Source organism: Takifugu rubripes, chromosome 13 (assembly GCF_901000725.2).
Source record: "Takifugu rubripes chromosome 13, fTakRub1.2, whole genome shotgun sequence".
Taxonomy (NCBI): domain Eukaryota; kingdom Metazoa; phylum Chordata; class Actinopteri; order Tetraodontiformes; family Tetraodontidae; genus Takifugu; species Takifugu rubripes.
This window is the reverse complement of record NC_042297.1, coordinates 131195-159147: the sequence shown is the minus strand read 5'-3', so window position 1 is coordinate 159147 and position 27953 is coordinate 131195. Positions and strand designations below refer to the sequence as shown.

Here is a 27953-nt window from a genome sequence, read left to right as displayed (position 1 = left end):
TTGCGTTAATGCGCCGATTCACCGCTGGGGGCAGCAACAGGGCGATCGGCGTCTGCACACGAACACGCGAAGAAGAAAAGCAGCCGCAGAAGAAGAAGAACCCGAAACAAACTCGAGTTTCTGGCGCAGCACCGACGCGATGACCGGTCAGTTCATATTAAAGTCTTTAGTCGAAAGTTCTTTAGACATGAAAACGCGTCGCAGGCGATTTGGAGCCCTTTCTACAGTAGTTGCTGAACTCCTCGAGATTCTCTAAAAACATTTTGACATAGCTTCGAAAATAACTCATTGTTCAGAACTGAAGAAAATGTATTAAAATACAAGATACGAGCTTATCGGTTCTTAAACTGAAGAAATGTCTGAAATCTTCAACAGAATCACTCGTTCAAGCTACGATTCCATTTGAAATGGGGAAGATTGTTGGCTTACAGGTAAGTGAGTGATGTAAATGTTCTATACATTAAGAGAGAGGAGTGTCGCCGTTCAGCACCACTTGGACCTCTACCATATATTAGTGCTGAACCTGCAGCTCTCTGGCCAGGTTCTCTCTGGTCTGGCCCTCAGTTTCCCTGATCTTTCATTAGGAATCAGAGTTCATGTTCATGAAGATGCCTCCCTCCTCTATGAGCCCGGAGCGTCTGTAGCTTTGCTTCAGGGCGTCTGTCACTGGGGCTTTGGTATCTCCAAGGGATCCTTCCTGTCTCACGTCTGTAGTGGGTCTTCCTGAGCTGCCTCCTGGAGTCACCTGTCTCAGGGCTCCTGGGAGCCCTTTAAGGAGGCCTGATGGGACATAGAAGTGTGGACGGTGTGGGTCTGTTGTCAGTTGTTAGTCGGTGTGTAATCAAAGCCGGATTAACAAGGACGATTCAGGATCTTTGTTCATCTCCAGTCTCAGAGCAGATCCCAAGCTGAGACGAGTACCCAGGTGTTCCTGAAGAGCAGCATTCGGAATTTCAGAGGAGCTGATGCAACGAGCCCGCTGAGCTACAAGGCCGTGATGCTGGAATACTCCAGACCAAAGAAGGAGAAGGTGAAGAGGAGAAGCAAAGGCAGCAGAATGAACGCCGCCCAGAAACGGAGGATGAAGCTCTTCACCATTAGGCCGGAGCACCAGAGGTTGGTCACCAGTTTGAAAGCTCCTGCAGAAGAACCATCAGTGTTGGTGACTCGTCTGTGTGACCACCTCCAGGTACGAGCTCTTCCTCCCCCTGCACCACCTCTGGAGACAGTACATCACCGACGTGTGCAGTGGCCTGAAACCCACCAGGTAAACGAGTCCCTCAGGAAACTACCGCACTCTTTAAACTCACCCACTCACAGCTGCTCTTCTGTCTGTGGTTGCAGCAGCCCCCAGTTCCTGCAGCAGAAGCTTCTGAAAGCAGATCTCCACGGTGCTGTGCTCTCAGGTCTGTACTCTGGGGGGTCTGTACTCTCTGGTCTGCACTCTCAGGTCTGTACTCAGGTCTGCACTCTCAGGTCTGTACTCAGGTCTGCACTCTCAGGTCTGTACTCAGGTCTGCACTCTCAGGTCTGTACTCTGGGGTCTGTACTCTGGGGGGTCTGTACTCTCAGGTCTGTACTCAGGTCTGCACTCTCAGGTCTGTACTCTGGGGTCTGTACTCTGGGGGGTCTGTACTCTCAGGTCTGCACTCTCAGGTCTGTACTCAGGTCTGCACTCTCAGGTCTGTACTCAGGTCTGCACTCTCAGGTCTGTACTCTGGTCTGCACTCTCAGGTCTGTACTCTGGTCTGCACTCTGGGGTCTGTACTCTCGGGTCTGTACTCAGGGGGGTCTGTACTCTCGGGTCTGTACTTATAGGTCTGTACTCTGGGGGGGGTCTGTACTTATAGGTCTGTACTCTGGGGTCTGTACTCTCAGGTCTGTACTCTGGGGGGTCTGTACTCTCAGGTCTGCACTCTCAGGTCTGTGCTCAGGTCTGTGCTCAGGTCATGTTGATCTGTGAAGGTCCAGCAAAGACTCCTCAGCTGCTCCCTGATGGACTTCCAGCCCTCATGGTTCAGTCTCACCAGTCGGACCAGAACTGAAGGACAAAGTCGACTTTGCTGGACCTTGGTACATTTGAGGTCCTCACTGAGCTCATTCCCTCCTCTGTTCATCAGGATCTTCATGTCCTCCAGTCCTTCGTTACAGCGCTTCATTGACAAACCTTCGTTATTTTGCTCGTGCACGAGGAACTCTAACGAGTCCCTTTCCCTCCTGCTGCAGTGGTTCGCTCCAGATGCCCCTCCTATGTCGGGACCACGGGGATCCTGGTCCAGGAGTTCAAGCACGTCTTCAAAATCATCACAAAGGAAAACAAAGTGAAAGGTTGGTCTCCTTTCATCTGAATAAAGCTCAGCGTGTAGAGAGGAACCCCCCAGGAGGAGGGCCGTGGTCACCAGGGACCCCTGGCTCTGGTCCACCCCCCCCCCCCCCCCACTGGTCCCTACTGGGCTCCCAGACCTTCTCCAGTCAAAGGTGGTTCTTTTATGAATCCCTGGCTGCTGGTTGGAGGCGTGGGTCTGTAGCAGCGTCACCACAGGGGGGCGGCAACGTGCAGCGTGGGGGGCTGCTGCCTCCTGCTGCTGCTTCCTGCTGCTGCTTCCTGCTGCTGCTGCTTCCTCCTGCTGCTTCCTCCTGCTGCTGCTTCCTTCTTCCTGCTGCTGCTGCTTCCTGCTGCTGCTGCTTCCTCCTGCTGCTTCCTCCTGCTGCTGCCTCCTTCTTCCTGCTGCTGCTTCCTTCTTCCTGCTGCCTCCTGCTGCTGCTTCCTTCTTCCTGCTGCTGCTTCCTCCTCCTGCTGCTGCTTCCTCCTGCTGCTGCTGCTTCCTGCTGCTGCTGCTGCTGCCTCCTGCTGCTGCTTCCTTCTTCCTGCTGCTGCTTCCTGCTGCTGCTGCCTCCTGCTGCTGCCTCCTGCTGCTGCTGCTTCCTGCTGCTGCCTCCTGCTGCTGCTTCCTTCTTCCTGCTGCCTCCTGCTGCTGCTTCCTTCTTCCTGCTGCCTCCTGCTGCTGCTTCCTTCTTCCTGCTGCCTCCTGCTGCTGCTTCCTTCTTCCTGCTGCCTCCTGCTGCTGCTTCCTTCTTCCTGCTGCTGCCTCCTGCTGCTGCTTCCTTCTTCCTGCTGCTGCCTCCTGCTGCTGCTGCTTCCTTCTTCCTGCTGCCTCCTGCTGCTGCTTCCTTCTTCCTGCTGCTGCTTCCTTCTTCCTGCTGCTGCTTCCTTCTTCCTGCTGCTGCTTCCTTCTTCCTGCTGCTGCTTCCTTCTTCCTGCTGCTGCTTCCTTCTTCCTGCTGCCTCCTGCTGCTGCCTCCTGCTGCTGCTGCTGCCTCCTGCTGCTGCTTCCTTCTTCCTGCTGCTGCTTCCTTCCTCCTGCTGCTGCTTCCTTCCTCCTGCTGCTGCTTCCTTCCTCCTGCTGCTGCCTCCTGCTGCTGCTTCCTTCCTCCTGCTGCTGCTTCCTTCCTCCTGCTGCCTCCTGCTGCTGCTTCCTTCCTCCTGCTGCTGCCTCCTGCTGCTGCTTCCTGCTGCCTCCTGCTGCTGCTGCCTCCTGCTGCTGCCTCCTGCTGCTGCTTCCTTCCTCCTGCTGCTGCTTCCTTCCTCCTGCTGCTGCTTCCTTCCTCCTGCTGCTGCCTCCTGCTGCTGCTTCAGCTGGCTGATGTTCATCTTTGTGTCTTCTAGTGATCCCAAAAAGAAACAGTGTCTTTTCCTTGGAGATGGGTGGTTTCACCTCCTTCATCTACGGCAGCAGGTTTGAGCAGCGTGCCAGCGAGCGCTCTGCTAAGAAGTTTAAGGTGAGAGGAACCATTGACCTGTGATCCTGAGGGACACGTCCAGCTGAGGCTTCCTGGAGGAACCGTCACTGACAGAGACCAGGAGACACTTGAGGACATCTCCTTCCTCACTGATGGACCACCAGGACGACCTGTCCTCTGAGCAGATGGAGAGTCGGGTTCACACATGACTGAGAAACCATCTTCTGCCTGCTGGACTGTTGCTCGTCTGATGTTCTGCTCATGGTTCTTGGCACCTTATGACCCCACCTGACCTCCCGTCTTTCTCCACGCTGATATTTTTGGGTTTGTAATGATAAAAGTGTATTCTTAATAAACACTAAATGTAAACGTTGCGCCGCCACGGACGGAATAAATGTGTGAAGGAGCCCCAGCAGCTGCTGCTCACCAGGGTCCAGCAGCTCCAACCAGGTTCTGCTTCAGTAAAACATTGACTTTTATTTCATTCACATTGTGGAACCAAAGCTGACATCAGTTCTGGTTCCTGGTCGGAGCGGAGCCGCCTTAAAATCTACACGTAATCGAACATTTGATTGTCCAAACCTCGTTCTGATACTGGAGGTAGAACACTTGCCCCCCCGTGAGGACGCTCCTGGGGGGGCTGTTCCTCTGTCTTTGATCTGTCTTTGATCATTCAGAGCACAAAAACCTTTTAGTTCCTGTCAAAATGAGGTCCGCTTTAGGCTGTGAAATCAACAGCACTGAAGACCTGATCCGTCTGGGGTGGATCCCTGGGTGGATCCCTGGGGAGAAGCTGCTCCTGAGGTCACACCTCTGTCGATCTGCTCCGCGTCATTCCTCTGGAATTAAGAACAAACAGCGATGACGTGACGGGAGGCTTTCCAAAGACTTGGAGCTCCTCGTATGTGTGGTTAACGTGTGCTAACCAGTTAGCCCATTAGCATCCAGAGCCCAACTCCCAGGGTGGGACTGGAACACTCTGTTTCGGCTGAATAAATCAGATCCACTGTGTTCTCGTATTTGCCTGCTTGACCGTAGCAGAGATGGATCAGAACGGCGCTGACTTACTGGAGTTCTTCCTTCAGTCGATCCAGTTTGTCCAGCAGCCGGTCGTTCTTGACCTTGCTGGGGTTGTCGGGGACAAACCACGCTGCCACGAACTTGCAGACCACCACCACGTGCTGAGTGGAGACGGGAGAGACTTTAGACCGGACCGGCCGCCTCCGTCAGGACTCCTCAAAGCACACAAACCTCAAAGAGGACGACGAAAGCGAAGCGCACGGCCAAGACCAACCAGAACTGGGAGGTGAGCGTGTAGTCGGCGCCGCTGCGATAGTCCCTGTAGCTGCAAACACACAAGGCCGTCAGGTGGGCACCAGCGTGGCCGTCAGGTGGGCACCAGCGTGGCCGTCAGGTGGGCACCAGCGTGGCCGTCAGGTGGGCACCAGCGTGGCCGTCAGGTGGGCACCAGCGTGGCCGAGAGCAGCAGCTCCTCACCTGCACTGGGTCACGTTCAGGCCGCTCTCCGTCACCATCTGCTGGGCTAAAAAGTCCCTCCTGACCGCTGGGTGTGACAGCAGGGCGGTAGACAGAGTGTCGTTAATGTAGCCCTGCATGCAGCTGCAAACACAACGTTCAGGGGCATTAACGGGGCAGATGGTGGCAGATGTGGCAGCTGCTGACGGCCGAGACGCCACTGACTGTGTGTTGGGCCTTCCAGCAGCGCAGGGGCCGTACTGGTGACGGTAGACCAGGCGCGGGATGAAGTCCGACGACACGCCGATGACCAGGCCGTTAGCAATCACCGCTAACACTCCGATGGCCTCCAGCACCTTGGTCCAGATACCTGAACACACCAAGCGGATGGTCAACGTTAACTCGGCAGCTGCCACAGGAAACAGGTGCCGGTCTCACCGATGTCGTTGGTCTTCCTCGGGACCATCCGCCGCTCCAGCCGGACCATTTTGATGGCGTCCAGGCGGATCTCAAAGATGTTGTTGATGAGGGCGAGCAGAGGAGCCAGAGGGAAGGCTGCCACAAATATGGTGGTGAAGCTGAACTGCATCACTGCAACAGACTCCGTTTAAAGCCTCCACATGGCGACCACGCTGCTGGACCCTCTTGGTGGACTACATTTAGTCACACTCCTCAAGAGGTCCAGCTCAAAACGGGAGGGCGGCGGCATGGACTCACCCATCTCCAGGAACTCATTGAACAGGCTGAAGGCATCAGTGTCGGCCATGTGGTAGTTGCGTAACCAGTCCTGGAGTTTGCAGATGTCACATGGTTCCACACAGCCCTGCTCATCACGACAGGCCTTCCTGTAACACTGGCCACACTTCCTCTGCAGCTTATTGGCAGTGTTTCTCCTCAGACAGTTTTTCACCCAGCTGAAAAGGCAAAAGAGGGATTTTTCAGGTGGGGGTGTTGCGCTGGGAGGGCGAGGGTCTCTGGGAGGAGGGCGAGGGTCTCTGGGAGGAGGGCGAGGGTCTCTGGGAAGAGGGCGAGGGTCTCTGGGAAGAGGGCGAGGGTCTCTGGGAGGAGGGCGAGGGTCTCTGGGAAGAGGGCTAGGGTCTCTGGGAGGAGGGCGAGGGTCTCTGGGAGGAGGGCTAGGGTCTCTGGGAGGAGGGCGAGGGTCTCTGGGAGAAGGGCGAGGGTCTCTGGGAGGAGGGCGAGGGTCTCTGGGAAGAGGGCTAGGGTCTCTGGGAGGAGGGCGAGGGTCTCTGGGAAGAGGGCGAGGGTCTCTGGGAAGAGGGCTAGGGTCTCTGGGAGGAGGGCTAGGGTCTCTGGGAGGAGGGCGAGGGTCTATGGGAAGAGGGCTAGGGTCTCTGGGAGGAGGGCTAGGGTCTCTGGGAGGAGGGCTAGGGTCTATGGGAGGAGGGCTAGGGTCTCTGGGAGGAGGGCTAGGGTCTATGGGAGGAGGGCTAGGGTCTCTGGGAGGAGGGCGAGGGTCTATGGGAAGAGGGCGAGGGTCTATGGGAAGAGGGCTAGGGTCTCTGGGAGGAGGGCGAGGGTCTCTGGGAGGAGGGCGAGGGTCTATGGGAAGAGGGCTAGGGTCTCTGGGAGGAGGGCGAGGGTCTCTGGGAGGAGGGCGAGGGTCTCTGGGAAGAGGGCTAGGGTCTCTGGGAGGAGGGCTAGGGTCTCTGGGAGGAGGGCTAGGGTCTCTGGGAGGAGGGCGAGGGTCTATGGGAAGAGGGCTAGGGTCTCTGGGAGGAGGGCTAGGGTCTCTGGGAGGAGGGCGAGGGCCTCTGGGAGGAGGGCGAGGGTCTCTGGGAGGAGGGCGAGGGTCTCTGGGAGGAGGGCGAGGGTCTCTGGGAGGAGGGCTAGGGTCTCTGGGAGGAGGGCTAGGGTCTATGGGAGGAAGCACTCACGGCACAGTGAATTCAAAGATGTTGTTGAGAGTCTGTTTGAGAATCATGATTACAGACATCTGGATGAAGAGGTCCGTCAAACAGCCACTGGGGTGACACTGCAGGAACCAGATGTTCACATTAACATGTGGAAGCAACTCTTGGTGGATTCTCGAAAACAAATCTAAAAAAGTCTCTTCACCTCCTCAAGCCTCCAGCGAGCAATTCGCATGTAGTTTCCTGGATGTCCATTTATCCTGCCAGAGAAACCACACGTGTGTGTGTGTGAGTGTGTGTGTGTGTGTGTGTGAGTGTGTGTGTGAGGGATATCACAATAACTGATCAGGTGTACCTGCCCAGGAAGAAGGCCACGTAGAAGAGTGAAGAGAAGAGAGTGAAGAACTGGAACGTGAACATCTTGACAGTGAAGCTCCTCTCCGTAGCAGCGAAGGAGTTGGTCTTCTCTGGAGACACGTGAGGAACATTAGGCTGAAGCAGCCGGGCTCTGCTCACATGCTGCTTCTGATGCTCACCTATTTCACAGAGCTTGAAGGCCACCCAGCGGTTCACCTGGGGATGAAGCAACAGGACAACGTTGGGCTGGTTTCTGTGGGCTGACCAGCTCCAACCCTAACCCTGGACATCTAGCAGAGGTTCTGATCCTCAGAAGGTTCCTTTCATTTTCAACTACACACACTAAACGTACATTTTTAGCTTAGAAGGAAATTAGGCGTTCAAGCTGGCTGACCAGGTTTTTCCCAACGTCCTGGTCCTACATCTAACTGGCCAAAGACTCCTGGACCAAGGGGACCACACGGTCCTCTTTCCTGGCCTGATACTGTTTCAGCTGTAACAACCCAGCCCAAATGTGAAAGCCTCACCAAAATAACACTGAGCAAAGCCAGTAATAGTTTTCATCATCTCCTCACTATGAATTCAGTCCAGTTTACCAGCGGGACCCTTTGGATCTGCTGGTCTCAGGGACTCAACCACGTACCCGAGTCATGAGCTGAATGGTGAGGTAATGGAGCACGGCCCCCAGCGTCACGGCCACGGTGTTGGCGTGGTCCCTGATGAAGGCCCAGCTGCTCTCTGACATCAGGGGGGCCGCAATGACCCGGAACACCACCAGGGCCTGAGCCAGTCCGATGATCAGCATGAGCTGGAACACAAGCAGGTGCCCACGCAAGCGGCTTCAGCCCCAAGTGCAACGCGGTCCGAGGTTATTAACTATGAACGCACGGTCTCCTACCATGAGCGTCACCAGCACCAGGACCACTGCGCTGCGCAGGTAGGAGTGTTGGAAATGTCGGGGCTTGCAGTTGGGATCATTGACGATGTCGAGAATCAGCTCCTCCTGTCAACACAGCACAGGTGACACATGTTAAAGGCTATTACCGTGTAATAACCGAGCCTGCAGGGGGCAGTATGGCTGCCTTTGGCCTACACCTTTAAAAAGATCAATAACACGGTAATAAAGGTGTCGTTACCTCCTCTTCACACCAGTCATAGACCTTCCACTCCGAGACGTGTCTGGCCCGGTGTCTCTTCCACAGCTCCAGGAACAGCGTGGCTGGAGGCACAGCGAGGAGCAGGTGAGGAGCAGGTGAGGAGCAGGTGAGGAGCAGAGTGAGGAGCACAGTGAGGGGCAGGTGAGGAGCAGGTGAGGAGCAGGTGAGGAGCAGGTGAGGAGCAGAGTGAGGAGCAGGTGAGGAGCAGGTGAGGAGCAGAGCGAGGAGCAGGTGAGGAGCAGGTGAGGAGCAGGTGAGGAGCAGAGCGAGGAGCAGAGTGAGGAGCAGGTGAGGAGCAGGTGAGGAGCAGGTGAGGAGCAGAGCGAGGAGCAGAGTGAGGAGCAGGTGAGGAGCAGGTGAGGAGCAGGTGAGGAGCAGAGCGAGGAGCAGGTGAGGAGCAGGTGAGGAGCAGGTGAGGAGCAGGTGAGGAGCAGAGCGAGGAGCAGGTGAGGAGCAGAGCGAGGAGCAGGTGAGGAGCAGAGCGAGGAGCAGGTGAGGAGCAGGTGAGGAGCAGAGCGAGGAGCAGAGTGAAGAGCAGGTGAGGAGCAGGTGAGGAGCAGGTGAGGAGCAGAGCGAGGAGCAGAGTGAAGAGCAGGTGAGGAGCAGGTGAGGAGCAGAGCGAGGAGCAGGTGAGGAGCAGGTGAGGAGCAGAGCGAGGAGCAGGTGAGGAGCAGGTGAGGAGCAGAGGAGGAGCAGGTGAGGAGCAGGTGAGGAGCAGGTGAGGAGCAGAGTGAAGAGCAGGTGAGGAGCAGGTGAGGAGCAGGTGAGGAGCAGGTGAGGAGCAGAGTGAAGAGCAGGTGAGGAGCAGGTGAGGAGCAGGTGAGGAGCAGAGTGAAGAGCAGGTGAGGAGCAGGTGAGGAGCAGATGAGGAGCAGAGTGAAGAGCAGGTGAGGAGCAGATGAGGAGCAGATGAGGAGCAGGTGAGGAGCAGAGCGAGGAGCAGGCGAGGAGCAGGCGAGGAGCAGAGCGAGGAGCAGGCGAGGAGCAGAGCGAGGAGCAAGTGAGGAGCAGAGCGGGGAGCAGGTGAGGAGCAGATGAGGAGCAGGTGAGGAGCAGGCGAGGAGCAGAGCGAGGAGCAGGCGAGGAGCAGAGCGAGGAGCAGGTGAGGAGCAGATGAGGAGCAGGTGAGGAGCAGATGAGGAGCAGAGTGAAGAGCAGGTGAGGAGCAGGCGAGGAGCAGAGCGAGGAGCAGAGCGAAGAGCAGAGCGAGGAGCAAGTGAGGAGCAGATGAGGAGCAGAGTGAAGAGCAGGTGAGGAGCAGGTGAGGAGCAGGTGAGGAGCAGAGCGAAGAGCAGAGCGAGGAGCAAGTGAGGAGCAGAGCGAGGAGCAGAGCGAGGAGCAAGTGAGGAGCAGAGTGAGGAGCAGGTGAGGAGCAGAGCGACTCACCCCAGATGGCCATGAACATGGCAAAGGCAACAGTTCCCTCGTTGTCGAACAAGTGGCTGATCTGGACCAAGAGAGGATTTAATCACCAGTCTGGTCCAACGTACAGGAGTAGCATAGGGTAGCTTACCTTAGCATAGGGTAGCTTACCTTAGCAGAGGGTAGCTTACCTTAGCAGAGGGTAGCTTACCTTAGCAGAGGGTAGTTTACCTTAGCATAGGGTAGCTTACCTTAGCAGAGGGTAGCTTACCTTAGCAGAGGGTAGCTTACCTTAGCAGAGGGTAGCTTACCTTAGCAGAGGGTAGTTTACCTTAGCATAGGGTAGCTTACCTTAGCAGAGGGTAGCTTACCTTAGCAGAGGGTAGCTTACCTTAGCAGAGGGTAGCTTACCTTAGCAGAGGGTAGCTTACCTTAGCAGAGGGTAGCTTACCTTAGCAGAGGGTAGTTTACCTTAGCATAGGGTAGCTTACCTTAGCAGAGGGTAGCTTACCTTAGCAGAGGGTAGCTTACCTTAGCAGAGGGTAGCTTACCCTAGCAGAGGGTAGCTTACCTTAGCAGAGGGTAGCTTACCTTAGCAGAGGGTAGCTTACCTTAGCAGAGGGTAGCTTACCTTAGCAGAGGGTAGCTTACCTTAGCATAGGGTAGCTTACCTTAGCAGAGGGTAGCTTACCTTAGCAGAGGGTAGCTTACCTTAGCAGAGGGTAGCTTACCTTAGCATAGGAGCACGTGTCTGACAGCTGCCACACTTTACATATATTGTCACATCGAGGACACATGATGACGCTGGACTCACACACTTCCAGACTGTGGACACAGTAAGTTTGGACTCTTTCAGTGTTTTGGCACCAAAAGAACAAGAGAAAGGAACATTTTTGAGCTGATCTCTCAGAAAAGGAAAGAAACCCGTCGTGTTCAGGAGGAACCCATTTGATCAGTGTGGACCTCATAATTCTAACATGGGAGAGATCAGTGAGTCCACCAGCACCACTCCGTATGTGCGTCTATATTAGAACCTCTAACTCAGGGACGGGGGACAAAGGGGGCTCCGGCCAGCACATTGTGGATCACCTTGAGAAGCCTCAAAGAATTATTAACAGTGGACATCTTACATGAGCGGATTAGTGTTGAAGAAGGCAAGTCCATACAGGAAGATGACGACACCCAAAATGGCAGCTGGAACCAGCAGCCTGGTGTACCAGCCCAGCCACAGGTAGTACAGGGCCACCTTCTCTCCAAAATAGGACCTGGCGGGACATTCAGCCACAAGTCACTCACATACAGAAGCATCTTGGATTTCATTTTTCCTCCTCTCCTCTCCTCTCCTCTCCTCTCCTCTCCTCTCCTCTCCTCTCCTCTCCTCTCCTCTCCTCTCCTCTCCCTCTCCTCTCCCCTCCCCTCCCCTCCCCTCCCCTCCCCTGGCTGTTCTGGCTGTTCTGGCTGTTCTGACTGTTCTGTCTGGTCTGGCTGGTCTGGCTGGTCCTTGTTCTGGCTGTTCTGGCTGTTCTGGCTGGTCCTTGTTCTGGCTGTTCTGGCTGGTCCTTGTTCTGGCTGTTCTGGCTGTTCTGGCTGGTCCTTGTTCTGGCTGTTCTGGCTGTTCTGGCTGTTCTGGCTGTTCTGGCTGTTCTGGCTGGTCCTTGTTCTGGCTGTTCTGGCTGTTCTGGCTGTTCTGGCTGTTCTGGCTGGTCCTTGTTCTGGCTGTTCTGGCTGGTCCTTGTTCTGGCTGTTCTGGCTGTTCTGTCTGGTCTGTGGAGAAGAATCCCCCATTGTGGACTCGAGGATTAACTAGAGACAATCCCAAACTGACTTGACATCGTTGAATGGCTGGTTTGTGAAGAGCGCCGACCATCGAGCCCACTTCTTCTTCAGTTTCTTCTGCTTCTTTTTCTGTGAACGGTGCAACATCACATCATAAATGCTGGTTTTCCCTCAACAACAGGAAGCAACACGAAAAGTTGAAGAATCAATGAGTGTGTAGAGGGATTTTAATAAAAGATCCAAAATGGCTGCAGGAGGAAGACGGAGGACTACCAGCAGCAAAGCAACACCAGGATGGGGTCAGGAGAGGACTCAAAACCACATCAGATCAAGGTAAAAGCAGACCTGGGCTGGCAAGTTCCACCAGCTCCATCCTGAGCACAGACCAGCCTGTCACCATCCTGCCCACCCTGCTACCTTCTCTGGGGCAGGGACATCTTCCAGCACCTCCTCTATGGCCTCTAATCCTCCCCCCCACCACTACCTAACCCTGACCCTGCTCCTGGGTGGTGCTGAAATAGAGAAAAGAGGGGTCTGTGACCTGATGGCTACATGGACCATGGACTACCTCCCCAACAGACCCTACAGGACTGTGTGTCCGATGTGGTGGGCTGCAGCCCCACTACTACATCTGACGCCCTCCACAGATAGCTGGAGGACCCCCGAACCAGGTCGGGAATAACTTAAAACCAGGGAGTGTGTCAGCTGGTGTGAGCAGAACATGCTAGTACCTGGGGCTTCACTTCAACACATCAAAACCCTGCAGGAGGTCAGAGGTCAAGAGTCAAGCGACAGTTGCCTGATGGCGCTTCTGTCCTTCCTAATAGCCACAGACCGAGTTACCTGGGCCAGACTGTCTCAGTTAGGTTTTATTACTTTGATTAGATTTTATTACCTGTCTACTCATCTGATTAAATTATTCATCTGATTAATCAAAGTGTTACTTTGATACTTTGGTTTTGAAAAAAAAAAAAAAAAACCTGAACGGGCCAATAAAAAATTGTTGGGCTCGAGACCCCAACAAGCACGTTAGTATTGAGCTGGTCGAAGATATAACTATATATATACTGTAGATATTCTTGGTTCTAGCTGGTGACCGTCTCAGAGGTGCCAGCAGACTCTTGATGTTGCGCTCTGAACCCTTCATGGCTACAACGTTGCAGATCACTCAGCACATCAAAGCTACAACCGGGTTCAGCTAAAGCAACACAAGACCGGGACAGGGGAGACTACTATCACACCGCACTATACGCTACTAACTAGTCTCCTGTCAGAGAGGGTGAACTCATTCTGAACATGAGCAGATATCTGGACTGGTTAAAAGCTGCTGACTCACCTCATGGAGACAGAACATGGTTTCAAACACGCCCTTCATGAGCAGCTCCTTCAGATTCTCTGGAGAGAAGCAGAGCAGCATTATCACCTTTCTACTCAGTAGCCACGAAGCTTTGGCCTCTGGCATGATGCTTCACCTCCTGTGTTGATGAAGGTCTCATTAACGATGAAGTTGACCAGTCGGATCCTGAGAAAGAGGAGATGTTAATATTAGATCTGCAGCAGTGGGACACAGGTACAACAGGTGGGTGACTGACAAAGGGGTGAGTTCTCCCCCTTATCCCAATATTAAGTACTCATTTGTCTCTTGTATCTTTAGGTGGAACCCTTGGGGGGAGCAGTCAGCATTCCCCTAATCTGGGGAATTCCTTATTGCCAGGACAAACAGGACTCCTAGACGTCCCCGAGGACAGATCCTCATAAAAGATTGTTAGACCATGTGGTTAGCTCCTGTTCCTGAGGGGTTTGATTTGCAGAGCAATGAGTACAAGTTTTGGCCCAATTAATAAGAACAAACATTGAGGTAATTTAATAGTTTTTATTTAAAAGATACGCCTTAATTTGTCCAACTGCTCATTTCTTCTGGTTTTATACATAAAACAGCAGGGTGTCATCAGCATACAATGAAAACTGATGGCACACTTCCATTTATTACGTCCTAAATGAAGCTGGGACAAAGTGAAAAGGATTGGGTTATGGTTAGAGTGAAAAGGGTTAGGGTTAGGGTTAGGGTTAGGGTGAAAAGGATTGGGTTAGGGTTAGGGTGAAAAGGATTGGGTTAGGGTTAGAGTGAAAAGGGTTGGGTTAGGGTTAGGGTTAGGGTTAGGGTGAAAAGGATTGGGTTATGGTTAGAGTGAAAAGGGTTAGGGTTAGGGTTAGGGTGAAAAGGATTGGGTTAGGGTTAGGGTTAGGGTTAGGGTGAAAAGGATTGGGTTATGGTTAGAGTGAAAAGGGTTAGGGTTAGGGTTAGGGTGAAAAGGATTGGGTTAGGGTTAGAGTGAAAAGGGTTGGGTTAGGGTTAGGGTTAGGGTTAGGGTGAAAAGGATTGGGTTAGGGTTAGGGTGAAAAGGATTGGGTTATGGTTAGAGTGAAAAGGGTTAGGGTTAGGGTTAGGGTGAAAAGGATTGGGTTATGGTTAGAGTGAAAAGGGTTAGGGTTAGGTTTAGGGTGAAAAGGATTGGGTTAGGGTTAGAGTGAAAAGGGTTGGGTTAGGGTTAGAGTGAAAAGGGTTGGGTTAGGGTTAGGGTTAGGGTGAAAAGGATTGGGTTAGGGTGAAAAGGGTTAGGGTTAGGGTGAAAAGGGTTAGGGTGAAAAGGGTTAGGGTTAGGGTGAAAAGGGTTAGGGTGAAAAGGGTTAGGGTTAGGGTGAAAAGGATTGGGTGAGGGTGAAAAGGATTGGGGTTAGGGTTAGGGTGAAAAGGATTGGTCCGCATACGAAACCCTGTGGAACGCCAAGATCACCTGCAGTATCAGAGGGATCTTCAAGGCCAGCACTGTCCCTTTGATCTTAGCGCTTATCAACTGCCTAAAAGACAACTTTGACAAACTGTCCTTCTTTTGGAAGCTGATCATGTGTTATGAGTATTCTTGACAGTTTCAGCCGCTACAATAATAGTAGCATCACTTATGTAAAACACTTAATTGGACCTGGTTTGACCGGGATCCTGTGCAACAAACTGACAATGACCACATTACAAAGCCTCTATAATCTGACTACATGGGGTTAGTGGCCACGCCTGAACGGCCTCTTCTCCTCCTGGGGGGGTGTTTTAAACAGGTGAGAGGTGACGTCTCAGAGCCCCACCTCTGGTTAATGATGGCCAAACCTGTACACCACTGTCCTCAAACCAGTGTCCTCTGTCCTTCAGATGCAGGCGAGTCCTCTGTCCTTCAGATGCAGGCGAGTCCTCTGTCCTTCAGATGCAGGCGAGTCCTCTGTCCTTCAGATGCAGGCGAGTCCTCTGTCCTTCAGATGCAGGCGAGTCCTCTGTCCTTCAGATGCAGGCGAGTCCTCTGTCCTTCAGATGCAGGCGAGTCCTCTGTCCTTCAGATGCAGGCGAGTCCTCTGTCCTTCAGATGCAGGCGAGTCCTCTGTCCTTCAGATGCAGGCGAGTCCTCTGTCCTTCAGATGCAGGCGAGTCCTCTGTCCTTCAGATGCAGGCGAGTCCTCTGTCCTTCAGATGCAGGCGAGTCCTCTGTCCTTCAGAGGCAGGCGAGTCCTCTGTCCTTCAGAGGCAGGCGAGTCCTCTGTCCTTCAGAGGCAGGCGAGTCCTCTGTCCTTCAGAGGCAGGCGAGTCCTCTGTCCTTCAGATGCAGGCGAGTCCTCTGTCCTTCAGATGCAGGCGAGTCCTCTGTCCTTCAGAGGCAGGCGAGTCCTCTGTCCTTCAGATGCAGGCGAGTCCTCTGTCCTTCAGATGCAGGCGAGTCCTCTGTCCTTCAGATGCAGGCGAGTCCTCTGTCCTTCAGATGCAGGCGAGTCCTCTGTCCTTCAGATGCAGGCGAGTCCTCTGTCCTTCAGATGCAGGCGAGTCCTCTGTCCTTCAGAGGCAGGCGAGTCCTCTGTCCTTCAGATGCAGGCGAGTCCTCTGTCCTTCAGATGCAGGCGAGTCCTCTGTCCTTCAGATGCAGGCGAGTCCTCTGTCCTTCAGATGCAGGCGAGTCCTCTGTCCTTCAGAGGCAGGTGAGTCCTCTGTCCTTCAGATGCAGGCGAGTCCTCTGTCCTTCAGATGCAGGCGAGTCCTCTGTCCTTCAGAGGCAGGCGAGTCCTCTGTCCTTCAGATGCAGGCGAGTCCTCTGTCCTTCAGATGCAGGTGAGTCCTCTGTCCTTCAGATGCAGGTGAGTCCTCTGTCCTTCAGATGCAGGCGAGTCCTCTGTCCTTCAGAGGCAGGCGAGTCCTCTGTCCTTCAGATGCAGGTGAGTCCTGGCCTGAGGAGCTGGCTCTTCTATGTTGGGCCATGTGCGGTTGTTTAGTCTCCCCAGTGAACAGGTCTGGACATCCCTCGCTGCACTGGACTGCCCACACTACCTTACGTAGCCCTGTCCATTGGGGAGACAACACAACCCCTTCACAGAGCCAACTCCTCAGGCCAGGAGTCAACAGTTCACCTGCATCTGAAGGACAAAGGACACTCGATCATCATCTTTAACCATCATTAACCAGGGGTGGGGCTCTGAGACATCACCTCTCACCTGTTTACAGTACAGGATTGAAAAACCTCCTCAGGAGGAGAAGAGGCCTTTCACACATGGCCACTAACCAACCCCATTAATGATGAGGGGCGGAGCCACCAACCACCAGGTGAATGAAGCTCCAAAGGTGTTCATGGCTCCTGAAGAGCAGAAGAACCTGGAACTCCCCAACAGTCCGTTAGAACTGATGAAGGCTCCTGGATAAGAGGTGAAACGTCTTCATGGAATGCTAACGGCTGCTGTGATTCAACTAGCAGGATTACCAGGTCCTGGAGGAGCGAGAACCTTCACAGACATAAAGCCTCCATCATTCACTCCAACTCTTGGGGCTTTTCTTGCCCCCTCTCAACCCTCTGGCAGGTACACGACGAGGACTTCGTTGCTAACATCTACGTGTCAATGATCTGGTACAGAACGACGCCTGGGGCCACTGAAGGAAAACCTGACCATGCATCAACTAGCCTCCCAAATGTGCTGGTGTGTGTGCACGTTACCTGGTGGCCTGGGTGACGGCGCCCTTCACATCTCCGCACCAGTTGCAGGAGTCAGAAACTTTGAGCAGATACTGGTACTCTTCAAATATCTCAGATGGGGCACGAAGACCATAGAATACTTTGTCATCATGGACGATTTTCTACGAGGGGGGGTTGGGAGAGCGCGTGTTTCAGTCACATGTTCAGTGTTTGGAGATCTGGACAGTTCAGCCGCACCGAGACTTTGAAGTTTTTGTTCTCCAGTTGTTGAATGAAGGCCGTCTGTCTCAGAGCCTTCTGGTCCGTTTCATCCTCCTGCTTGTGGGCCACCAGGACGTAATCAAATGTCCTCTGTGCTGGCTGCACAAAGACACGCCCACATTAAACAGTTACTGTGCGTCATCATTGGGAGGCTCCCAAACGTCAGCGGGAGCTAAAGCTAAAGCTAAAGCGTAGCTGTCAAGGCAACGGTGTATCGCTGGTAGGACGTCAACTCTGCTTTAGCTGGCACATACGTACACAAGGACATTACTCTTTAATGTATAGATGAGTAGAAGCCTTAGTAAAGCATCAGCTGTGCTTATCAAAATGATCTCAATAAATCTGAAGGTGTTATGAATCACACTGAGCTTTATGCTCTAGATGTGGCCTGATAGATCACCCTTTAATAGTAATAAATATCCGTACCAGTGAAGGCAGGAGAGGGTCACTGCTTCCATCCTTCCGTCTGCTCCAAAGCTCAAAGGGTTCCTTTTAAAAGAGAGACGGGTCAGGAGCTAAAGCACAAGCAGAGAACATCCTTAAAAACATCCTTCATATCACCATTTTCAATGCTAAATCAGGACTCAGCAAAATAAATGAACCCATAAAGGCTTTTCCAGACTGGCTCGAGCCGTCTCTGCCCCCCTTCCCAACGTTCCAGACCTGACGAACCGCTTCTCAGAAGAAGCAGCACTCATGATCTTCTCAGACAAAAAGAACTGCTCTCTGTTCTGGCTTCGTCTGTCCTCTGGGTCACAGTTAAAAACGGACTCTGGGATCGCTGGTTCCAGGTCATGTCATTGCCATGAAGTGATGAAAGTGGTCCAGGTAAATGGCCCTTCTGATCCGGACTAATGTGGTTTTAACATGGCGACCTCTGACAGGACGTAGCAGGACAGAGGACGTTCCTGCCATCGTTCCCTCTCTTTTCTTCTGGCTACCTTTAAAAAGCAGTAAAAACCTTGATTTCTGGCTGTGGCCCCCAGCTGAGAGGGAACTCACCTCAGGTAGCTCATTTCATGATGAAGACTTGAGAGTCCGTCTCTAAACTGTGACCAGTCAGGACACAATCATGAGGAAACGGCTGCAGCTGACGGTTCCTGGTCTGTTGACTAAAGGCTACAGACACAGGGAGGGGGGGTCGGACTGAAATGTTACCATATAGACCTATAGGAATCGTTAGGGTTGGGGCCAGAGAGGACCGGTAAGGGTGGGTCAGAGCTTCAGCACCCAGCAGAATACAGCTCTGGCTCCATGTTGGAGTTTGGGTTAGGGTTAGGGTTAGGGTTGGGGGGCCAGTTTCCTTGCTGAAAGCCTGTTTGTCCACCTGGTAGGACTGGTTTACCTGCCTCTTGAGTCCAAAATTCAACCCTACCGAGAGTTTGTGACAGAATTTGAACATCAAACCAACATAATTCAAATGGAGCTAAAAAATGTTCCAAATCTTGGAAACCACAGGTGACACACGACTTCACACGTGTATTCAGTTCACTCTTTTACAGGATCTTTCTTTCTTTTTAAAGCTCAAACGAAAGAGGACCAGCACGGTCTTCTTCTAACAGGTTTACAGGCGTATGCAGGTCCGGACCTGCCACAACATTCGCCTGTTTTCTCTGGGTCGTCTCTCAGGTGTGTTTACAGGCCTCGCTGCCATTTATAATATAGATTATCAGGCAGATAAGGTTCAACCTCCTGGACTCACGTCACACATGAAACTTCAGGCCTGGGTGGGACCCACCCTGAGAGGGAAACAGGTTTTCCTTTGACCCGAGCCCTCACAACACGACACTGACGTTGGAAACAGTCACGCAACTCTTGAGTTTGTGTCAAAAACAACATGCAAAGGTTCCAGTAGGTGAGCAGGTGCCTTTTTAAAAGGAAGATGAATAAACCGGGGGGGCTGTTCCACATGTGGCCCAGCTGCAGGCCTGAGCCGAAGCCTCAAATTAGCCAAAAGAAAAGAGACATTGATGTGTAAAGAGACGATGAAAGGCCAAAGTAGCTGATGAGGAACCAGAAGAAACAGGTTCCCCCCCAAATGTTCCCCCATTCAGCTCAGATAACAGAAGGAACAGGGCTGAACGCCTTTTCCTCCAGACTGCATAAACCTCTGTTACTAAACGTTGGTAGATATGTGCGCGCGCGCGCGCGTTTACCTCGGTCCTGTTGCACATGTCAGCAGTCTAACGTGGTGTTCCCTCGAGAATAGGTTCAGCCCACGAGTCCACCTTCGCGCCTCATCTTCAGGATCTTCAGGACCTTCAGGATCTTCAGGAGCTCGTTAACTGCGTCTCATCTTTGATCCCCACTTCCGTCCGTCTGTCCGTCCGTGCGTGAGACCGCGGTGCGTCAGGACGGCGCAGGTACAGGTGTGCCGTTTACCTGGCGCAGCTCTGACGTCATGTCCCGGGAAGTGCGGCGACTCCTGTTCTAAACCGGACCGAATCTCCCCCTTTGGCCTGTTTTCGAGTATTTAGCGTCTCCAAAAACAAACTGGTTTTATTTTGGAAAAATGACGCGAAGTTCTTGCTGATTAGCTCCTCTGGTGAGTCACGTGACTGCGGTTTGGACGTGTTCAGAGAAGCAGCTGCAGCATTTAAACCCTATTTACAGGAGAAAGGTGATCAAAACGTGCACGTTCCTGCCCTCTTTTACCTTCAAAATAAAACTGAGCTTCTCCAGCAGGCGGCGCTGCATCTACCCGCCTCAGAGGCCACCCCAACAACTGCCCCCCCCCTCCTCTCCGACTAGTGGTTATTTCTTCTGCCCCCCCCTTCTGTATCCATCTACAGGCATCACCACCTTCATAGTTGTATGCTGACCTACTGACCTCTGACCCCGCTGACCCACTCAACTCGACTCTACCGGCAGCTGATTTTAATTAATATAAAGTATTTCTATGTTCTCCTCTCCCCTCCTCCTTCTCCTCTTCCTCTCCTACCTATTCTCTCCTCTCCTCTCCCCTCCCTCTCCCCTCCTCCCCTCCCTCTCCTCTCCTTCTCCTCTCCTCTCCCCCCTCTCCTCTCCTCCCCTCCTCCTCTCCCTCTCCTCTCATCCTCTCCCCCCTCTCCTCTCCTCTCATCCTCTCCCCCCTCTCCTCTCCTCTCCCCTCCTCCTCTCCCTCTCCTCTCATCCTCTCCCCCCTCTCCTCTCCTCTCCTCCCCTCTCCTCTCCTCCCCTCCCCTCTCCTCTCCTCTCCTTCCCTCCTCCTCTCCCCTCCTCCTCCTCTCCTCTCTCTCTACCCCCCCCCCCCCCCATCAACAGGAGGGTCCCCCTACATGAGCCTGGTCCTGCTCCAGGTTTCTTCCTGTTAAAGGGGAGTTTTTCCTGCCACTGTTGCTTGTTGGGGGTCAGGCCCTGGGATTCTGGAGAGGGTCTAGAGACAGTTCTGATTTAACAGATGCTGATAAATAAAGATTGATCGATTGATTGATTACATACACACACACACACACATACATACATACACATACATACACACACACACACACACATACATACATACACATACATACATACACACACACACATACTTTTAGAAGGCGACATAAAAACGTGTCTTTTATATTTACAGGCCATGTTTACAGGTGTCCCTTTACAGTCAACATGATGGTTTTCAGCACAATTAATGGTAACCGTGGCAACATTTTTGTAGACCAGCTGCACATCAATTTCCAGTGGACGTTCCATGATGGGATGTAATATTCCCTCAGTCACTCCATGAACACAGAGATCTGCTGGAAGAGTTCCTCCAGGTTGATGTCCTGGAAGGCTGCAGCGAGCTCTTGGAAGGACCCGTAGCTCCTCACCTCCAAGCCCTGCAGACTGGCACAGGACACCCCTGCTGTTAGACCCCTGCTGTTAGACCCCTGCTGTTAGACCCACACCTGTTGTTAGACCCCTGCTGTTAGACCCCTGCTGTTAGACCCACCCCTGCTGTTAGACCCACCCCTGCTGTTAGACCCCTGCTGTTAGACCCACACCTGCTGTTAGACCCACCCCTGCTGTTAGACCCACCCCTGCTGTTAGACCCCTGCTGTTAGACCCCTGCTGTTAGACCCCTGCTGTTAGACCCACACCTGTTGTTAGACCCCTGCTGTTAGACCCACCCCTGCTGTTAGACCCCTGCTGTTAGACCCCTGCTGTTAGACCCCTGCTGTTAGACCCACACCTGTTGTTAGACCCCTGCTGTTAGACCCACACCTGCTGTTAGACCCACCCCTGCTGTTAGACCCCTGCTGTTAGACCCCTGCTGTTAGACCCACACCTGTTGTTAGACCCCTGCTGTTAGACCCCTGCTGTTAGACCCACCCCTGCTGTTAGACCCCTGCTGTTAGACCCCTGCTGTTAGACACCTGTCGCACACACACACACACACACACACACACACGGATCCATGATCCTGGTCTGTGAAAACAGGCCCGACACACCCCATCGGCTTCAGTCAACGGTGGCTCAGGTTCAGGGTTCGAGGGTCAGCTGACCAACTGTTGGAGGACCCAAAAGGAACAAGTTCATCGGTCCATAAACTGCTGCTCCATGTGTCTTGAGGACAGTCGGTGTGTTTTGGGTCGGTGGAACCTGTCCAGGAACCATCATTGATCACCACTGAGGGCTTCTCCTCTCACAGGGGTCTTCCAGTGGTTCCAGTCCTCCGAGGACACCTCTGTGGTGACCCAGGACCCACAGCTCAGCTTTGGGCCATTACTCAATCCTTCCACATGCGTTTTCCATGTTCTTGCACATCTTCCTGGATTTGGAGGCCGTTCTGAAGCCTTTCAGCTGGTTTGACCCGAGCAGCCTCTCATTGTCTCCGCTATCGTTTGGAGAGCAAGTGTGTGGAGATCAGAATGAGAACCTGTACCTGACGCTGGATGGACGTGAGGCTTCGATCAGAACCTTCATCATCTTCTCTTTGCATTTCTTGCCGGAAGAATCCACATCGATCTTCACCGTCTTCAAAAGGCGACAAAACTCCTGGAGACACACACACAAACACACACATGTTCCCTCACACTGCAGTAGAATAACAGCCTCTTGGCGTTTGGTTCAGGGTCAGTAACTCGTCATGGACCCAGTCTCAAAAGTCACATGACTGCGTCCTCACCTGAGGAGCCAAAAAAGGCTCCCGAGGAAAAAACCAGACTGACAAAGAGAAGACAAACTTGCAGCAGAAGGTCTTGGACCAGAAAGAAACATCCCACCAAACCCGTGAGCATATGAGAACCGCCTGCACCCTGGGCCCACATCACCCAGTGGGACCCCATCGAGGTCAGAGGTCAGGAGCACCAGTGTCGGGTCACTTCACTGATGCTGAGAGAGTCCCAAGGTCAGCAGAGACCAGTGAGACCAGTGAACCGACGATTTATGGACCGGACCCTTTCTGTGGAATAAGAACACACCTTGGGTGTTAACTGACAGGGATTACAGTGCAGCACAGACGCTGACCGTCACCTTGACTTGGAGTCGGTCCCCCTGCAGGATCAGCAGGATGCTGCGTCCCAGGAACAGCATCCCAGAAAGCTGCAGCTGGTGGGTCCAACGCTCCAGGAGCTTGATGTAGCGCCTCCTGTCACGAATGTGGTCCAGCAGCAGGACAACAGTCCGGTCTGGGTCTGGGGCCGCCTCCTCGTCTCTGCCAGCGCACGTGTCCATTCGCTGCACATGCTCCTGTGGAAACACCGGGAGACACGTTGAAGAGTGTGTGTGTGTGTGTGTGTGTGTGTGAGAGCGGAGCAGCACCCTGACCTGCACACCCTCCACCAGCCGGTGTAACATCGGCTCTGCTGGTAACGCTGCAGCCTGGTCCAGCAGCTTCTGCCTGATGTGGAGGCTCTGAGTCTTGGACAGGCGAGTGGATGTTACCGAGATGCCGGGGGGGCAGGAGGGGTAAGCAGGGGGCAGGTGGAAGGACAGACTGATGTCCGGCCCACCTTCTCCTCCCACGGTCTGCTTGATGTGCACCACCAGCCCGTCCTGACCTGAACCGAACAAACGGTAGCGGAATTACCGAGAGGGTTCTCGTGAAATGTGTTTGTCAGTAACTTCTCTCCATGGGGAAATGTAACTCATTGTTGCTGGACAGCTCAACGTTTCACAGTGCAGAAGATAAAACTCTTAGCTGCAGATTAGCTGCAAAGGTTTCGGTTCAATTAAAGAGCGCCTCATTTTCGGGAAGTGAAAGGTTCCCTGAAACGGACCGGAGCGGTGAACGAGCTGGAACTCCTCCTCTCCGCAGTAGATAGACGACAGCACCGACACCTCTTCCAGCGCAGCCTCCGACATTATTCCCTCAGCATTCCTGCCCAAACTCTCCCCACACAAACAGCGTTGAACTTCTTCTTCTTCTGCTTCTGGAGGTGGGTGGAACGGGCGCATCGCTGCCCTCTACTGGTCACCCGGCGCTGCTCACCCAAAGGCTGTTTCAGGGGAAGACACGGAGAGGCTCCAGGACCAGCAGAGAGACCCTCCTAGAAAGGAAGAGACAACAGGTTAGACAGGAGGTGAGACAGGAGGTGAGACAGGAGGTTAGACAGGAGGTGAGACAGGAGGTGAGACAGGAGGTGAGACAGGAGGCGAGACAGGAGGTGAGACAGGAAGCGAGACAGGAGGCGAGACAGGAGGTGAGACAGGAGGTAAGACAGGAAGTGAGACAGGAAGTGAGACAGGAGGTGAGACAGGAGGTAAGACAGGAAGTGAGACAGGAGGTAAGACAGGAGGTGAGACAGGAGGTGAGACAGGAGGTGAGACAGGAAGTGAGACAGGAGGCGAGACAGGAGGTGAGACAGGAAGTGAGACAACAGGTGAGACAGGAGGTAAAACAGGAGGTGAGACAGGAGGTAAGACAGGAGGTGAGACAGGAGGTGAGACGGGAGGTGAGACAGGAGGTGAGACAGGAGGTGAGACAACAGGTGAGACAGGAGGTAAAACAGGAGGTGAGACAGGAGGTAAGACAGGAGGCGAGACAGGAGGTGAGACAGGAGGTGAGACAGGAGGCGAGACAGGAGGTGAGACAGGAGGTGAGACAGGAGGTGAGACAGGAGGCGAGACAGGAGGTGAGACAGGAAGTGAGACAGGAGGCGAGACAGGAGGTGAGACAGGAGGTAAGACAGGAAGTGAGACAGGAGGTGAGACAGGAGGTGAGACAGGAGGTGAGACAGGAGGTGAGACAGGAAGTGAGACAGGAGGCGAGACAGGAAGTGAGACAACAGGTGAGACAGGAGGTAAAACAGGAGGTGAGACAGGAGGTAAGACAGGAGGTGAGACAGGAGGTGAGACGGGAGGTGAGACAGGAGGTGAGACAGGAGGTGAGACGGGAGGTGAGACAGGAGGTGAGACAACAGGTGAGACAGGAGGTAAAACAGGAGGTGAGACAGGAGGTAAGACAGGAGGTGAGACAGGAGGTGAGACGGGAGGTGAGACAGGAGGTGAGACGGGAGGCGAGACAGGAGGTGAGACAGGAGGCGAGACAGGAGGTGAGACAGGAGGTAAGACAGGAAGTGAGACAGGAGGTAAAACAGGAGGTGAGACAGGAGGTAAGACAGGAGGTGAGACAGGAGGTGAGACGGGAGGTGAGACAGGAGGTGAGACAGGAGGTAAAACAGGAGGTGAGACAGGAGGTAAGACAGGAGGTGAGACAGGAGGTGAGACAGGAGGTGAGACAACAGGTGAGACAGGAGGTAAAACAGGAGGTGAGACAGGAGGTAAGACAGGAGGTGAGACAGGAGGTAAGACAGGAGGTGAGACAGTGCAACTTGTACTCAGGCAACAAGGTGCCTCTGGGGACCCTGACCCTGTGACCTAAGGTCAGGGTCCTAACAGGGTCCTAACCCTAACAGGGTCCTAACCCTAACAGGGTTCTAACCCTAACAGGGTCCTAACAGGGTCCTAACAGGGTCCTAACAGGGTTCTAACCCTAACAGGGTCCTAACAGGGTCCTACAGGGTCCTAACAGGGTCCTAACCCTAACAGGGTTCTAACCCTAACAGGGTCCTAACAGGGTCCTAACAGGGTCCTAACCCTAACAGGGTCCTAACCCTAACAGGGTCCTAACAGGGTCCTAACAGGGCCCTAACCCTAACAGGGTCCTAACAGGGTCCTAACAGGGTCCTAACCCTAACAGGGTCCTAACAGGATCCTAACCCTAACAGGGTCCTAACAGGGTCCTAACAGGGTCCTAACCCTAACAGGGTCCTAACAGGGTCCTAACAGGGTCCTAACGGGGTCCTAACAGGGTCCTAACCCTAACAGGGTCCTAACAGGGTCCTAACAGGGTCCTAACCCTAACAGGGTCCTAACAGGGTCCTAACAGGGTCCTAACCCTAACAGGGTCCTAACATGGTCCTAACATGGTCCTAACAGGGTCCTAACGGGGTCCTAACAGGGTCTTAACCCTAACAGGATCCTAACCCTAACAGGGTCCTAACAGGGTCCTAACAGGGTCCTAACCCTAACAGGGTCCTAACAGGGTCCTAACAGGGTCCTAACAGGGTCCTAACAGGGTCCTAACCCTAACAGGGTCCTAACGGGGTCCTAACAGGGTCCTAACAGGGCCCTAACCCTAACAGGGTCCTAACAGGGTCCTAACCCTAACAGGGTCCTAACAGGGTCCTAACAGGGTCCTAACCCTAACAGGGTCCTAACAGGGTCCTAACAGGGTCCTAACCCTAACAGGGTCCTAACAGGGTCCTAACAGGGTCCTAACCCTAACAGGGTCCTAACAGGGTCCTAACAGGGTCCTAACAGGGTCCTAACCCGAACAGGGTCCTAACAGGGTCCTAACAGGGTCCTAACCCTAACAGGGTCCTAACAGGGTCCTAACAGGGTCCTAACAGGGTCCTAACCCTAACAGGGTCCTAACAGGGTCCTAACAGGGTCCTAACAGGGTCCTAACCCTAACAGGGTCCTAACAGGGTCCTAACAGGGTCCTAACCCTAACATGGTCCTAACAGGGTCCTAACAGGGTCCTAACAGGGTCCTAACCCTAACAGGGTCCTAACAGGGTCCTAACAGGGTCCTAACAGGGTCCTAACCCTAACAGGGTCCTAACAGGGTCCTAACAGGGTCCTAACCCTAACAGGGTCCTAACAGGGTCCTAACAGGGTCCTAACCCTAACAGGGTCCTAACAGGGTCCTAACAGGGTCCTAACCCTAACAGGGTCCTAACAGGGTCCTAACGGGGTCCTAACAGGGTCTTAACCCTAACAGGATCCTAACCCTAACAGGGTCCTAACAGGGTCCTAACAGGGTCCTAACCCTAACAGGGTCCTAACAGGGTCCTAACAGGGTCCTAACCCTAACAGGGTCCTAACAGGGTCCTAACATGGTCCTAACCCTAACAGGGTCCTAACGGGTCCTAACAGGGTCCTAACAGGGTCCTAACCCTAACAGGGTCCTAACAGGGTCCTAACAGGGTCCTAACCTAACAGGGTCCTAACAGGGTCCTAACCCTAACAGGGTCCTAACAGGTCCTAACAGGGTCCTAACCCTAACAGGGTCCTAACAGGGTCCTAACAGGGTCCTAACAGGGTCCTAACCCTAACAGGGTCCTAACAGGGTCCTAACCCTAACAGGGTCCTAACCCTAACAGGGTCCTAACAGGGTCCTAACAGGGTCCTAACAGGGTCCTAACCCTAACAGGGTCCTAACAGGGTCCTAACAGGGTCCTAACAGGGTCCTAACCCTAACAGGGTCCTAACAGGGTCCTAACAGGGTCCTAACCTAACAGGTCCTAACGGGTCCCTAACGGGTCCTAACCCTACAGGGTCCTAACAGGGTCCTAACAGGGTCCTAACAGGGTCCTAACAGGGTCCTCACCCCTAACAGGGTCCTAACAGGGTCCTAACAGGGTCCTAACCCTAACAGGGTCCTAACAGGGTCCTAACAGGTCCTAACCCTAACAGGGTCCTAACAGGGTCCTAACAGGGTCCTAACCCTAACAGGGTCCTAACAGGGTCCTAACAGGGTCCTAACAGGGTCCTAACCTAACAGGTGTCCTAACACAGGGTCCTAACAGGGTCCTAACCCTAACAGGGTCCTAACAGGGTCCTAACAGGGTCCTAACCTAACAGGGTCCTAACAGGGTCCTAACGGGGTCCTAACAGGGTCTTAACCTAACAGGATCCTAACCCTAACAGGGTCCTAACAGGGTCCTAACAGGGTCCTAACCCTAACAGGGTCCTAACAGGGTCCTAACAGGGTCCTAACCCTAACAGGGTCCTAACAGGGTCCTAACATGGTCCTAACCCTAACAGGGTCCTAACGGGGTCCTAACAGGGTCCTAACAGGGTCCTAACCCTAACAGGGTCCTAACAGGGTCCTAACAGGGTCCTAACAGGGTCCTAACCCTAACAGGGTCCTAACAGGGTCCTAACAGGGTCCTAACCCTAACAGGGTCCTAACAGGGTCCTAACAGGGTCCTAACAGGGTCCTAACCCTAACAGGGTCCTAACAGGGTCCTAACAGGGTCCTAACCCTAACAGGGTCCTAACAGGGTCCTAACAGGGTCCTAACCCTAACAGGGTCCTAACAGGGTCCTAACAGGGTCCTAACCCTAACAGGGTCCTAACAGGGTCCTAACGGGGTCCTAACAGGGTCTTAACCCTAACAGGATCCTAACCCTAACAGGGTCCTAACAGGGTCCTAACAGGGTCCTAACCCTAACAGGGTCCTAACAGGGTCCTAACAGGGTCCTAACCCTAACAGGGTCCTAACAGGGTCCTAACATGGTCCTAACCCTAACAGGGTCCTAACGGGGTCCTAACAGGGTCCTAACAGGGTCCTAACCCTAACAGGGTCCTAACAGGGTCCTAACAGGGTCCTAACAGGGTCCTAACCCTAACAGGGTCCTAACAGGGTCCTAACCCTAACAGGGTCCTAACAGGGTCCTAACAGGGTCCTAACCCTAACAGGGTCCTAACAGGGTCCTAACAGGGTCCTAACCCTAACAGGGTCCTA

General features: G+C 53.6%; 3 protein-coding genes across 5 annotated transcripts; 1 reads left to right on the top strand and 2 right to left on the bottom strand.

Annotated features, from left to right (window-relative positions):
- Positions 1-26: 26 nt before the first annotated feature.
- On the top strand, positions 27-4114 carry LOC101067824 (ribonuclease P protein subunit p29-like). 2 transcript variants are annotated; one of them, XM_029846220.1, is made up of 8 exons: positions 39-146; positions 376-431; positions 585-805; positions 890-1116; positions 1190-1267; positions 1345-1406; positions 2121-2328; positions 3667-3886. In XM_029846220.1, the coding sequence occupies exons 4-8, from the start codon at positions 998-1000 to the stop codon at positions 3740-3742; spliced, it is 543 nt and encodes a 180-aa protein (XP_029702080.1). In that variant the 5' UTR covers positions 39-146; positions 376-431; positions 585-805; positions 890-997; the 3' UTR covers positions 3743-3886. The 2 variants fall into 2 exon arrangements, with proteins under 2 accessions (XP_029702079.1, XP_029702080.1); XM_029846219.1 differs by lacking the exon at positions 585-805 and having other exon boundaries at positions 27-146; positions 2227-2328; positions 3667-4114.
- An 80-nt stretch (positions 4115-4194) lies between these two features.
- Positions 4195-19552, bottom strand: LOC105416230 (anoctamin-9-like). The gene is made up of 24 exons (XM_029846217.1): positions 19154-19552; positions 17424-17486; positions 16974-17096; positions 16758-16897; positions 13212-13261; positions 13076-13134; positions 11789-11868; positions 11094-11228; positions 10695-10788; positions 9988-10048; positions 8581-8663; positions 8343-8447; positions 8088-8252; positions 7624-7660; positions 7443-7554; positions 7293-7347; positions 7112-7209; positions 5934-6130; positions 5655-5807; positions 5442-5586; positions 5238-5360; positions 4992-5085; positions 4809-4921; positions 4195-4579 (listed from the first exon to the last, which is right to left on the bottom strand). Exons 1-24 carry the CDS (start codon positions 19169-19171, stop codon positions 4546-4548), a joined length of 2337 nt encoding a protein of 778 aa, XP_029702077.1. The 5' UTR covers positions 19172-19552; the 3' UTR covers positions 4195-4545.
- Positions 19553-20532: 980 nt separating this feature from the next.
- Positions 20533-23380, bottom strand: LOC101076624 (RWD domain-containing protein 3). Of its 2 annotated transcripts, none has more exons than XM_029845715.1 (5): positions 23198-23380; positions 22746-22978; positions 22452-22667; positions 21862-21974; positions 20533-20815 (listed from the first exon to the last, which is right to left on the bottom strand). In XM_029845715.1, the coding sequence occupies exons 1-5, from the start codon at positions 23373-23375 to the stop codon at positions 20803-20805; spliced, it is 753 nt and encodes a 250-aa protein (XP_029701575.1). In that variant the 5' UTR covers positions 23376-23380; the 3' UTR covers positions 20533-20802. The 2 variants fall into 2 exon arrangements, with proteins under 2 accessions (XP_029701575.1, XP_003979525.2); XM_003979476.3 differs by having other exon boundaries at positions 20533-20822; positions 23198-23377.
- Positions 23381-27953: the final 4573 nt, after the last annotated feature.

What these genes read in the sequence shown, in the direction of transcription:
- LOC101067824 (XM_029846219.1), top strand. An exon ending in AGTGGCCTGAAACCCACCAG is followed by an intron (nt 1,268 to 1,344) that starts GTAAACGAGTCC and finishes CTGTGGTTGCAG; the next exon opens with CAGCCCCCAGTTCCTGCAGC. An exon ending in AAAGGAAAACAAAGTGAAAG is followed by an intron (nt 2,329 to 3,666) that starts GTTGGTCTCCTT and finishes TGTGTCTTCTAG; the next exon opens with TGATCCCAAAAAGAAACAGT.
- LOC105416230 (XM_029846217.1), bottom strand. An exon ending in CTTCAAGCTCTGTGAAATAG is followed by an intron (nt 7,555 to 7,623) that starts GTGAGCATCAGA and finishes ACGTGTCTCCAG; the next exon opens with AGAAGACCAACTCCTTCGCT. An exon ending in CGACTGAAGGAAGAACTCCA is followed by an intron (nt 4,580 to 4,808) that starts GTAAGTCAGCGC and finishes TCTTAATTCCAG; the next exon opens with AGGAATGACGCGGAGCAGAT.
- LOC101076624 (XM_003979476.3), bottom strand. Translation starts at nt 23,375, where the DNA reads ATGCGCCCGTTCCACCCACCTCCAGAAGCAGAAGAAGAAGAAGTTCAA. An exon ending in CCAGCTCGTTCACCGCTCCG is followed by an intron (nt 22,979 to 23,197) that starts GTCCGTTTCAGG and finishes TGTTCGGTTCAG; the next exon opens with GTCAGGACGGGCTGGTGGTG. An exon ending in GGGACCGACTCCAAGTCAAG is followed by an intron (nt 21,975 to 22,451) that starts GTGACGGTCAGC and finishes GTGTGTCTCCAG; the next exon opens with GAGTTTTGTCGCCTTTTGAA.